At 35.2% G+C, this 14,510-nt stretch overlaps 1 protein-coding gene across 1 annotated transcript in view; it reads right to left on the reverse strand.

Annotated features, from left to right (window-relative positions):
• The window catches only part of LOC125267911 (alpha-1,6-mannosylglycoprotein 6-beta-N-acetylglucosaminyltransferase B-like), a 144,225-nt gene that overhangs the window by 20,767 nt on the left and 108,948 nt on the right, over positions 1 to 14,510 (reverse strand). The window contains 2 exon segments of the mRNA XM_048189971.1: positions 2,225 to 2,358; positions 9,245 to 9,376. Coding sequence (XP_048045928.1) covers positions 2,225 to 2,358; positions 9,245 to 9,376 — 266 coding nt within the window.

Here is a 14,510-nt window from a genome sequence, read left to right on the forward strand (position 1 = left end):
AGAAAATGTTGTTTTTCATGACATAATTAAGATCAGCGTGATGACTGCAAATTGTTTTGACTGCACTGAACTTTCAGTTCAGGAAAAAAACTGCCACATCAGAAGGAGAAAAAAAAAATCCCTCTACAGTAAAGATATATTTACTGAAAATTCATCTTTGTTATGCATTGAAATTCTGTCATTCCCATACAAATTCCAATTTATCATCCTGTGGGGAATCTGGCCAATTAAATTCAAATTCACACTCACGAACTGAAAGGGAACAAACTGTTAAATTCGGAATTTCGGACAATCCTGTGTTCTGTTAATATATTTAAATGAGGAGCAGTGCCTCAGACTGACTAGATGCAGATTTGTGCATATGCTGCACAGAGACAAACCCTCTCCAGCTCTGAGAACATCTGCTGCTCTTCTCCTGCATACAGATGCTCTGTGCCTATAGCATCTGTTGCCCAAGACACAAAACACTCACCCAAACATCACTGTTCACTGTTCTTATTTTCTGCACTGTAATTACTAAACGTCTTTTATAATACAGCCTGATAAATATATTAGAGAAGCTACTCACCATTTTGATGAACAAGTACATAAAATATAACACAAAAACTTAATGTACATAACTGATAAAAATAAATAAATAAACAAACAGTTATTTAAAGGAAAAATAATCAAATGTGAAGTGACACACAGGGAATTCTGGAATGACAATTTACAGTTTTTCAATGTAAATTATCAGATGACATTCTTTTTCACTTCCAAAAATTGTAAATGTACCAGTATATTACTGTAAAATTACATGAAATAAAAAAAGTCCCATTAGATTTCACTGTGTATAGTAAAGAAACTTACTGTTGACCAAATTAACAGGTTTTTACCATGGCATATTTACAGTCTTTTACCATTAAAATTATGATCATTTTTAGTAACACTTTATTTTACAAAGTCCGTTACACATATTACATGTAGTTAAAGGGATCGTTCACCCAAAAATGAAAATTTGATGTTTTTCTGCTTACCCCCAGGGCATCCAAGATGTAGGTGACTTTGTTTCTTCAGTAGAACACAAATTATGATTTTTAACTCCAACCGTTGCCGTCTGTCAGTCAAATAATGCGAGTGAATGGTAACACAATTTATAAGAGTCAAAAAATATGCATAGATAAATCCAAATTAAACCCTGCGGCTCGTGACGACTTTGATGTCCCAAGACACGAAACGATCGGTTTGTGCGAGAAACCGAACAGTATATCATTTTTTACCTCTAATACACCACTATGTCAAACTGCGTTCAGCACTCGGTTGGTGAGGTCTGATCGCGCTCTGACAACGGCAGTGATGTTTCGCGCATAGACTTCAATGAGTGCTAGACATTACTTCCGCTGTCAGAGCACGATCAGACCTCACTAAGCGAATGCTGAACGCAGTTGGACATAGTGGTGTATTGGAGGTAAAAAATGATATAAATAATGTTCGGTTTCTTGCACAAACCGATCGTTTCGTGTCTTAGGACATCAATGTGCCGCCATGAGCCGTAGGGTTTAATTTGGATTTGTCTATGCATATTTTTTGACTCTTATAAATTGTGTTACCTTTCACAAGCTTTATACTGCTGACAGACTGCAACGGTTGTTGTTAAAAATCATCATTTGTGTTCTACTGAAGAAACAAAGTCACCTACATCTTGGATGCCCTGGGGGTAAGCAGATAAACATCAAATTTTCATTTTTGGGTGAACTATCCCTTTAATAACTATAAATTATGCATAATTACATGCAACTAACCCTAAACCAAACCCTAATCTTAATTCTAATCCTATAGTAAGTACATGTAGTTAATTGTTATTACTCAGCACTTAAATATATGATTACACTGTAACATGGACAGCTTAAAATAAAGTGTAACCTCAAAATAGACTTTCAACACTGAACTGCAAAATGACGTTATTGTCTTTTTTTTAGAGCTGCCTTACAGCAGAATTAAATTGTTTGCATCATTGATCATTATTTTCTTGTTTATCATTGTAAAACTGCTTTGAAACAATCTGCATTGTATAAAGCGCTTTTAAAATAAAAGTCATTTGACTTGACTGCTTTATCCATTGGGAATTAATAGTACAGCAAGTAGCTAGTATGTTCTAGGCTGTTTTTATTTATTTATATATTTTTTGTCTAAGTCCATCTTTGGATACACCTGCACTCTGAATAATAAGCAGTCATAGACTCACGGAACATGGTCATGTACTGCTTGCAATTGAGGTTCCAGTAGCCCCAGTTGGTCCTGTAGCCATGCAGTGTGGCGTACTCCTCATTATTATACGCTGGCTCTGTGCCGAAGGTGTCGATCACACGGATGTGGCACCTAGACAGAAAAGGAAAAGTGTATTTTCACTTCAACATCAACCTGTTATTTTTGCCATCTGGTGATGCACAAACCAGCTAATATGCTCACACATCCCATTCCATCAAATAAAACGATGTGCATCTTGTAAATGTGATTAAACACATTAGCAGAAAGGTTTCCACATTACCATATTTGTTTCCCCTTAAAAGAAAATTGCCTCATTCCCCAACCAGAGAAAGTTTTTTTTTTTCCTTGCAACACAATAAAAAGTAACCAAGGGCTGACAAGCTCCAAAATTAAAAGCACCACAGCAGTAGATCATTTGACTGTAATGCGCAAATCAAATGGACTAGCGCTGTAAAGCTTTTAATTTCCAAGTCTTCTGAGGCCATATATGATAGCTTTGTGTGAGGAGCACAGTGAAATTGAAGCCATTAAATCTTTCCATCCATTCTAGCTATCAAATATCATTAATGGGATTTAAATAATCAATGATATATGATTGAATATATACATATATTAGATATCAGATGTAATCAGACTAAATGATTCCTAAAATCTGAACAGATTTTAAAATACTAGCCATTACACATTTAATGACTTTGTAATTTGTTATAGAAAAAAACATGGGCATCATAAAAAACTTAAGTTGTTGCGAACACAGCAAACTCATTATTTTAAAGAAAAAGTACATGTTAAAGAGCTAGTTCACCTAAAAATGAAGATTCTGTCATCATGTTGCAAACCTGTATGAGTTTTGTTCATCTTCAGAAACAAACAAACAAAAACAAAACACAAAAGAAAAAACCAAGAAATTCCAGTAACACTTTACAATAAAGTTCATTAGTTAACATTAGTTAACATTAACTAATAATGAACTGCACTTCTACAGCATTTATTAATCTTTGTTCATGTTAATTTCAACATTTACTAATACATTATTAAAATCAAGAGCTGTATTAGTTAACATTAGTTAATGCACTGTGAACTAACATGAACAAACTAACGTTAACAAAAAATAAACAATTAGCGATGAAAGGGCCCTCGGACCCGTGCCACCACAACCTGGTGGCTTTAGGAAAACAGGGCACGGTGGGCAATATGCATTTAAGTATATAAATATAGGAGGACTACGTCGCTTCCTGCTACCAACTGGTGGCGATATGACTAGAATTAAATTTTGGCATGTAGATGTTTTCAGGCCAGGGCACTTATCAAACGTGAAGTTTGAGGAAGATTTGACATTGTTTGCTTGAGTTACGACAACGTCCTGTTTCATGACAATAATAGGATGCTTTAGCACTCAGCTAAGTGTTGCTAGCATGTGTTAGAATGTTTGTAGCATGTTTAGCACTCAATTGCATATTTTAGTATGTTGCTAGTAGTGCATCACAGCGTTAAACACGTCACTTCCTGTTGCTATTACTATAACTGAATATTGTCATGTAGATATTTTCAGGCTAAGACTATTATCAAACATGTGAATTCTGGAGCAGATCGGACATTGTATGAGTTACAACAACTTTCTCTTTCATGGTGTTAATCACATACATTAGCACTTAGCCAAGTGTTGCATGATTTAATGTGTTTCTAGTATGTTTGGTACTTCATGGCATATTTGAATCTGTTTCAGGGAGTGAATTACAGTGTAAAACATGCCATTTTCAATTTAACATTGCTAACGCCTTAAGATTAGACTGACCAAATATGATGTTGTTCTGGTTAAATCTCAATGAGGAGTTAATCACAGTGTAAAATGTCTTTTCCTGTAACTGAAAATTGGCATGTAGATGTCTTCAGGCCAAGACTCTAATAAAATGTGAAGTTTGGGGCAGATTAGACATTGTATTCCCTAGTTACAACAACTTCCTGTTTCATGGCGAAACATCGGATTTTGTCAGACCACCACGGACACACCCTTCAGCGAAAACTTTAGATCTTTGTAATTTAACGTCACAAAGGCCTTTAGATTAGACTGACCAAATATGATGTTAATCTGATAAAATCTCTAGGAAGAGTTTGTTAAAGTACAATGTCTGGAAATGGAAAGAACTGCAAACATGGGTTTTCGAAGTTTGCTCCAAGGCACTTTTTTTGTAGGTATTGGGCTGTCACATGTGTCTACCGAATTTCATACTTGTACGTGAAACATAGCGCGAAGGGTGCTTAATTGAAATTTTGTAGGGGGCGCTATCGATCTAATTCTGAAACCCATATCAGAAGTACATTTTCACAACTTCTGACGTGTATGCAACCTTTCTGAGTTTTCAAGCATGTTTAGGCCCTCAAAAATGTGATTCATATCGGAGAAGAAGAAGAACTGACAAAGCAATTACAATAGGGGGACCCACTTTATATTAAGTGGCCTTAACTACTATGTACTTACATTTAAATTAATCATTTGATGCAATGCACTTATTGTGTACATACATGTTTTTACATTGTACTTACATTTTAAAAACACCTGCATGTAATTACATCTGTAATTAATTTCTGTAATTACATTTATAATTACACTGTTGACCCATCCCTTACACCTTACCCCTACCCTTAAACCTACTGTACCCATACCACCAAAGCTTTCCCTAACCTTACCGTACCCCACCTCAATAGCTGAAAATGTGTTTTGCAATTCAATATGAACCCAATAAGTACATTGTACTTTTTTTTTGGATGTAAGTACATAGTAGTTAAGGCCATTAATATAAAGTGGGACCATGAAACCTTATTGTAAAGTGTTACCAAAATTTCTGTTCCTCCATTGTTAATTTCCCCAAAACTTCTGCAGTTCAAAAAGTTCATAAAGACCTTGCAAAAGTAATCCATAAGAATCATGCAGTTTAATCTAAGTCTTCTGAAGAGACACAATCACTTTATATGATGAGATTTAAATGTGCCCTAGAACTTCTTTTTAAAAGATGTAATATAAGTCTAAGGTGTCCCCTGAATGTGTCTGTGAAGTTTCAGCTCAAAATACCCCATAGATTTTTTTTAATTCATTTTTTAACTGCCTATTTTGGGGCATCATTAACTATGCACCGATATATAGGTTGCGGCCCCTTTAATTCTCGTGCTCCCCCTCCCCCGGAGCTCGCGCTTGCCTTGAACAGCATAAACACAGTTTACACAGCTAATATAACCCTCAAAATGGATCTTTACAAGATGCTCGTCATGCATACTGCATGCATACATCGGATCATGTGAGTATAGTATTCATTTGGATGTATTACATTTGATTCTGAACAAGTTTGAGGCTATGCTGCATGGCTAAAGCTAACGTTACACACTGTTGGAGAGATTTATAAAGAATGTGTTTATGCATTATACAGACTGCAAGTGTTTAAAAATGAAAATAGCAACGGCTCTCTTGTCTCCGTGAATACAGTAAGAAACGATGGTAACTTTAACCACATTTAACAGTACATTAGCAACATGCTAACGAAACATTTAGAAAGACAATTCACAAATATCACTAAAAATATCATGTTATCATGGATCATGTCAGTTATTATTGCTCCATATTGTTATTGCTTGCTTACCTAGTCTGATGATTCAGCTGTGCACATCCAGACGTCCTGCTCTTGTCTAATGGCTTGAACATGAGCTGGCATATGCAAATATTGGGGGCGTACATATTAATGATCCCGACTGTTACGTAACAGTCGGTGTTATGTTGAGATTCGCCTGTTCTTCGGAGGTCTTTTAAACAAATGAGATTTATATAAGAAAGAGGAAACAGTGGTGTTTGAAACTCAGTGTATGTCATTTCCATGTACTGAACTCTTGTTATTCAACTATGCCAATATAAATTCAATATTTAATTCTAGGGCACCTTTAAATTCTAACGTGTTTGGAATGTTGTGAGGGTTAGTAATTGATGACAGAACATTATCTGTTTAAATGTTTTTCACATGTTTTAGAATGTCCTCCCAAGGGATGCTGAGAAAATGGATCTTTCTAATGCAATAATCAAATGTGTTGAGCTGCAGAAGATCATACACTACAAAATGTTCTCAAAATATTAAACATTATGAGTATCACTTTGACTACATGTAATCATAATGTGAGGAGGGGAAAAAACAGTCTGTATTAATACTACACTAAGAAATCTTCTGTGACATTTATCTAGTGTTGAGTCGCCCCAATTGCAGTTGGAGATAAATTGATGTGGTGTATTCCTTTAAAAATCAGTATGTTCCTCAAACAAAGTTACTGTATGACAAGCAGACTTTAGTCATTTATGATAAATTCATGGTTCTTTTTGGAATCTTTAAAGCTTGAAAGCCCCAAGTCATCATTTACTCTCACTGTATGGAAAGGGCAGCTTAAACATTCGCTAAACACTTCTTTTTCCATTCCAATGAAGAAAGAAAACTGGTTTAAAACTGTGAACGATTGCTATAAGGGTGGAATTATGGGGGTTGTAGCTACCTGATTGTACATGCTTTCAGGCAGCAGTTATAAAAGTGCTGCAGTGGGAATACACAGCCCTCTGTAAAGGGATTCCGCTGCATCCCAACAAAGTGTCACTCTGATTTTTGTGAGGTAAACAAGTTTAAGGCTTAAGATCACAACAAAATCACTTCCCAAAAGGCGGCATGAGGGAACATGGCGCAACAGTGACCACACACTTTTTCAGTGGCCTTTGTAGCTGTAGCTGTCCATGAATTTCAAAGACTTACTCAATAAAGAAGCCAACCAGCTCCAAGATGAATCACAATACAATCTCATAGAAAAAAACTAGACCATGTAAATTGTGTTATGAGCTCATCATATGAGAATGAACTACTCATACAATGAAGCATCACAAATACCATAATAAAATCAGTAATGGTAGTGATGGTAACCATTGTACATGGGGAAAAAAAATGAATTTGAGGTTTATTGCAACATATTATGATGTAGAAAAATATATACAGGAGCGTATTGAATCGATTATGTCATTTGTTTACCATGAATGCATGTCAGTATATTCTTAAACCATAAACAAATTCAACAGAAGCAATTATGAAATTACATATAGAGATGTACTAAGTTGGCCAAAAAAATCACTTTAAGATGAAGCTAACTGCATTTAATATAAATTTATGCTATAATACATTTTCTTTTAATTTCAATTAACATGCATTTAAGTGTCTGACAGAATTACATTCAGTTTGCACAAGTATATTCTTTTAAAATATAAAAGTATCCTAAAAGTATGCTAAAGTGTAATTCTTTTTCAAAGGAGTTTACACTATTTTTATGATGAATTTATGGGGTTTTATCACTTCTGGAGTTGTAGGTACATAAAAATTGTATGAAATGAGCTGTGTGACGTATATTAAATTATTTCTCTTTTTGAGACATTTGGGAAGAAAACCAGCATTCAGGTTTGGACCGACTTTAAACACTGCATTGCAATAAACAATCCTACAGGCTACATTGATTTATTACACAAAAACAAATCAGTCTCTTTCTCTCTCAGAGTGAGATATAAAGACATACTTATTTTACAGCTGACAAATGAGAAATAGCCTCTAATTGATCTTCCAATAATTTTAATACATTATTCATGTGGCAGTCTTGGTGTGAGCGATGAGAGACAAATATTATACATAATTTATGAGGTAACTTTCTGAAGAATTATGCTGTAATCATGAGTGTTTTATATACCTGAGTGCATCTCTATTCATTATTAACCCACCAACTGAAGGACAACTCTTCATGCAACAGTACATAGTGAGATTGTTGGCCTGACCAAGTCAATAAAGAGTAAATAAAATTATAAGCCAAAAAGAAATTTACACTGACATTGAAATTTACATTGATCCTTAAATAACTCTTAGGTCTTTATCGACCTGGGACATCATTCACTACCCTCCACCTTTTTCATTTTTTTTTTTTTAAGTTAGACATCAACCTTCTTAGTATTCCTCAATCTATTCATTATAAACAATATAACAGGAAAATACAATTATAAAACAATGTATGTTTTCTATTATTATTCTATTATTATTTATTTATTTTTTTTTGTAAAAACTAATAGGGTCGCTAGCGACCCATGGTATGTAATTGTGTAAGTAAAGTTTGTTTTGTCTGTGCAACAATGATTGTATCTCTAATGACTGAATAAGTGCAATTCACCTTTATTCCTCAAGGTGGCAATGTCTGATACACAATGATAAAGTTACATTTCACTCATAGTTAATGCAGGCAGAAAACAAAAGAAAAGGATGAATCGTCAGCAAAACTTGAATCGTCAGCAAAACTTGAAATGTATCAGCAATTTATTGCAGAGCTAGTACTGAACATAATCAATGTCACTGTCACTTGATGGATCTGGTGTATTGATTTTGAAGACGTTGAAAACGATAGTATGTAGAGAATATGGTTGAGATGGCGAATATGAGCCAGATCCGGAATGTACTGGGAAATGAGCTCTGACGAGGACAGTGATGATGGTAAAAAGCATCTGCTCAAACTGAACCCTTCCAAGTTCTAAAAGGCAACGAAACATGCTTTATTTTATTCTTTTGTAGTTGCTATTAAAATATCAGGAGAGTTTTATACTACTGCGGCAGCTAGAGAGCCATCTGTGTTAGATATAGACCCAAATATGTAATAATGATTGGCAAAACATTCATGCATTTAAAAGTTAAAAGTTTGAGGCTAGTATTGCCTGTAGCTTTTGTAAAATGTGTTTCTCCTTCTAGAAAAGACAAAAAAGAAAAAAAAAGACAAAAGATAATAAAAGCTGTTTGCAGACACAGGAGTTTAAAACATTGTAAATGTGCTTTTCTGTTGATAGTTTTATACCTGCAAAACAAATGCTACCACAGTGCAGCATCATTAATCTCTTCTCAGCCAGAGGTTCAGAAGACAGAAAGGCAGCTCAGTTTTTGAAACAATGGCTCAAACTGACCTGTGCTGTCTAAACGAAAGACCCATGTGCTGTTTCATCTGCTGCAGGCCGTGGTAGTCTGTATAGATAAGGTCAAAGGGCAACGGGCCAATCAGAGGACAGCTTCCTCTTCCTGGAGGCACGCCAAGTGACCTAAAAGTGAAGAAAGAACAAGTAAGTAAGTTTTAATTTGAAAGTTTGAGGGCAGTCATCAACATTGATAGAACTTTTCAGTCTTCTGCATTTCATGCGTAACAACGCAACTCGTATTTCTTGCTGTGATACAATATAGATATTTGAGTGACTCTTTCATTTACATTCTCTGCATTAATGTCAGGATTTCCAATACAGTAATGGCCTTTGCTATATGTTTCACCTGCTTCACTTGAAATGGGCCTTGCGACAGAAGAGGCCTCGGCCCCCAGCCATCATGCCACTCACGCTAGGGTTAGAAATTAATGGGGGCGTGGGGCAAAAATGCCACCAAAATCAATAAAAATGCCAGCAAAATCCAAGATATGGTGCAAAAATGTCTTTGTATAAGTTCTTGTTGTCATTATTTATAAGCCATACCACATAAGCAAGAGTTAACTGCATGATTCAATGACTTACTTGTTAAGACTTGTTCGCGAGAGTGATTCAAAAGCATACAGAGCCATCAGCTCTCAAATCGCTCTCGTGGAACTTTGATGCCATACACCGATTGGTCTGTGCAGCGCTGCTTAAAGTCGAACAAGCCTATAAATTTGCCGCTACCTACTGGCGGTTTTACTATCATTTAATTTTAGCTGAGGGGCTGAGAAAGTGAAAAATAAAATAAAATAAAATACAATTTAAATAAAGAAAACCTTCTGCATTTTTACTTTTTCAAAAAAACATCACTTAGTATGATTTATAAGCTTTTTTTTTTTTCATAGGGACCAACAAATGTCCCCACAAGGAAAAGGATTTCGGATAAAGCCATCTTTGTAACCATAACCTAGGGTATTCCTGAAACCCATACATGCATGCAGGAGGTGAGCGTGAGGATTGCACCTCCTCCTTTCTGATACCATTTGTCAGTTGGGAGAGTTTCTCTGGGATGGTCCTCCAGGGATACTGGAGCTGCCAAATCCAAAGCCTCTGGTGTTTCTCAGCAGATGCTTCAGCAGAGAATGTGTAAGATGCCACAGACCTGCTGCTAAACTGGCTTCTGATATTTCATTATGAATTCTGGAATGGTCTCACCCACCCACCCACATCTTTCATCTACAGAAAATGGGAAAAGAGCAATAAACGCATGACAATCTTATGCAGGTTGGGCTCCGTTAAAATTAATTTTCCGAATACCAAAGGTTTTTGATCTTATTTTGATCTGAAATGTCAAAATGTGAGCGCCTTTAACCATAACACCTGGGGTCTAATAGACAATACTGGAAAGACCTTTTTCCTTAACCAATGATCAGTTCATTTATGCAAATACTCAGGCATAGGTAAAGCTTTTTAGATCCTGGTCTGCAAATGTTTGTTCTATAAATGTCACCTCTGTAAGTGAGGTGGTCTCTTGCATAAACTAGGTACCTGGGTCCAAAGCAACTCGATTAACCTTTTGTTTAACTCATATGCTCATAGATGAACATCAGAACATACTGAAGATGTTTCCTGAACTAATGTGCTCATATATGTTTGTGATTTTCCAGTATTTTCATTCAAATGGCTATTTTCTTTTAAAGCTATCACATAATACAAGTTTGTTTTAGCACAGAGATTAATACACAGGTGGGCTGCCAGACCTTCACTGTTGTCTAGCTCTTGTAAAAAAAAAAAAAAAAAGCTTATAATTTAGCATGCTTTTAAAAGAAACAGAAATAATGTACTTTAAAAGTGTGAATTGAACTAAGTTTTCATACACTTAACTGCATGTTATTTACAATTCATTGGAAATGTTTTGCAGTTTAAATTCATTTTAAATGCAATTAGTTCATCAAACTTTTAACCCACTTAAGTAGGATTTAAGTACACATTTATATGTAATTTCATAATTCTATTGTCTATGAAATATGCTCTATGAATGTACTGACAAGCATTTATGATATACTTGTATAATGTAATTCTAATGTAATTTCTATTGAAACTTGTATGCCAAAATGCCAAAACCACATTCGTAATATACACAATATATTACATTATATGTAATATCAAATGACACACAGTTAAAACTGAAAAGATTTAAAGTTTACAAATCTACTTTACTATAAAAAATAAAAAAAGATTACTTTATAGTAAATATTTTCATTTGACATTATTTCAAATTGCAGTTTTAAGAACAGTACACTACAATAGCACATTCAACACAATAACGAAGCACACTTATTTTTCACAAGGGTGAGGCACATAGTATCAGGACACATTAGCACTCACAGTACACTGCAAATATAATGTGATCACATGTGATTTCTGACCTTTAATTGTAGTTTAGGTGATCACAAACCCTTTTTACATCTGTATTTAGCACTGACATGTTAATCCAAGGCATAACCAAAGCCTGTGTTTGCACAAAATGTCTGCTTCCCTCATGAATCAGTGATGGATGCAGTATAGAAAAGAACAAAGAGCAGTGCAGGGGCAAACACACAGGCATACTGCAGAAACAGAGAACACAACAGCTATACAGAGCACAACAGTGACCACCCACTTTCTCAGCAGCCTTGGTTCTGGCAGTATTTTTGACATTCATTTTCTCTGTAGGTATTCAAAAAAAGAATAAATAAATCAATAGTTTTGAGCCATGAACCAAACCAAACAATCTTCCAGATGAATCAAATTAAACATTACAAACTTTGTTTTAAAGTAAAACAAGTATGAGCATTTCAGGGGATGATTAACTGAAACAGAACAGGTGTTAACTAATTAAGAACCATGGGAACTAAATGTGGAAACTGAAATGTTGATTTTATCGATTTTATTCTTTATTAAAAAAAATATAATTACATTTTTCTCCCATTCTATAAAAACACCCTGAATACGGGAAGAGAAACACAAAAGAAATGTTGGTTGAAGTTAATGAAGTTATTTTGGTTTGGTTTGGTTTTAATTTCCCTGTATGAGTAGCTTTTTATCTTGTCAAGACACAGTTTGAAAATAGTTTCCCACAAACTTTGAACACTTTGTCAAGTAAATATAAAAGAGTTACCACCAATGCCTGCCAACCAGTATTGGGAGTAACACATTACGAGTAATTCAAGTCACGTAATCAGATTACTCTTTCAAGTAACTTTTAAAGTAACACATATATCAAAATATCTGAGTTACTTTTTCAAATAAGTAATACAAGTTACTTTGTTTTTCCCATTTTATGACTGATAGATCTCCTGTCCCCATGCTAAGAGAAATCGGAAGTAAGTGCAGAGGTGTTGTGTGCAGTGTAGGAACGTGATGGTTAATGTAGTTCTAGACTAAATCGGGTTTTTCACACTGCGCTTAACCCCAGGTTATCTTTTTTTTCTAAACACCGCTTTTAAACCATTGGTAAAGGAACGTTTCACACTTGTAATTTAGAAGTGGGGTTAGCATCGTTTTTGCTGGGTTAACCCCGCATTGCAGTGCCAAACATGTACAGTGTGAAACAATGCGGTGTTACCATGTTGCAGCTAGACGCTAGCAATAGACAACCAATCGCGTATTCATATTTCAGTCACAGAAATGCTGCACATTTTACCTATATAAACAGTAAATTCAGTGTTTGAGAGAAATAATGTGAAATGCTGACAGAAAACGTAACAATTTGAGTGAAGAAGAGACTTGATAGTACAGTCGGCAATATGAGGATGCTCAATGCTAGAGCTAACCTATGTAAACAGGTTGCATGCTGCGTTTATCCAATCAATGACACTGATGCCACAAATATGCAAATAAGAATGTTAACCCAGGGTTTAGGAATTTTACAATGTCAGTTTATGAATTACCCAGGATTAATAGTTAACCCCGGGTAAATTATGAGCAGTGTGAAACGTGAAACAAGCTAACACAGGATTCTGTTTATCTTGTGTTTAGAACAGGGATGGACAACTCCGGTCCTGGAGGGCCAGTGTCCTGCAGAGTTTATCTCCATCCCTGATAAAAACTCACTTGCCTATAACTTTCTACTAATCCTAAAGACCTTGATTAGCTGGTTCAGGTGTGTTTGATTAGGGTTGGAGCTAAACTCTGCTGGACACTGGCCCTCCAGGACCGGAGTTGTCCATCCCTGGTTTAGAATGACCCAGGGTTAACTATTTCTGATTCAGTATTCCTCAAAATGAATTAAAACAGTGAAATGCAAAACCAGAATATTATGCAAACCTGCAATAATTAAATGTGTTAAATTACACAAATATACTTCATGTATTTCATCTAATTTTATCAACCCAGTCTCATTAGAAAAACGTATGTGGGAACATTTTCACGAGTCGCAAAATACGTACCAATACGTACATATCAATACAGTTTCGATGTGAAATGTCCACTGAGTGGCGCTAAAAGCGTGTTCTTTTTTCTTTTTTTTGCCGAAACAGATAAACGTGAATATGGTACGTTTTTATGATGTTCGTTTTTATACAAATCACTGCAGTTCTGATTTGAAATTTGCACTCCATTGCATTTTAAAATAATGTACCACCAAAACTACACCTAAATCTACCCGATTGTGTTAACAAAAGCAAATGTGACATAAAAAGCATCCGTGATCGTGCCGTTTTAGCTTGTTTAGATCTCTCTTTGAGCTCTTTTACCTTGACGCCTTTTACGGGATTCGTACCCTGGGCTTCCTCATCGGAGTACATCTCCGTATCAGCTGAGCTACCGAGCAAGCTTGTTATGTCAAAAAAGCGAAACATATGGAGCTGGTTAAGTGATGCAAAGTCCAAAATATATTTGTTTAAAAATCATTAATAACATAATATTGTGCAAGGAGACATGAAAACAAGTCTTTATTAATCTATAATCTGACCCTGTAATCGTAACTGTGTATGAAAACGATTAAAAGCGCTTGCTGTTTTACTGCCTCTAGTGTTCATTTCTGTTAGAAACTGCAGTGATATGTACGCAGTGGTACGTATTTTTGGGTCTCGTGAAAACATTCCAACAGGTATGAGACCGGGTTGCATTTTATTAACCAATAAGGAACTGCACTGTTTGTCAAGTAACATGAAAGGGAAAAAACAAAAAAAAAAAAAAAAAAACAGTTAGGCCACAAATACACAATAAAGTAATAAATAAATTGCATTAATAAATACATACGGTTTTAAAGTTCTCAAATTACGTCCAGTTT

The sequence above is a fragment of the Megalobrama amblycephala genome, linkage group LG1 (assembly GCF_018812025.1).
Source record: "Megalobrama amblycephala isolate DHTTF-2021 linkage group LG1, ASM1881202v1, whole genome shotgun sequence".
NCBI classification, from domain to species: Eukaryota; Metazoa; Chordata; class Actinopteri; order Cypriniformes; family Xenocyprididae; genus Megalobrama; species Megalobrama amblycephala.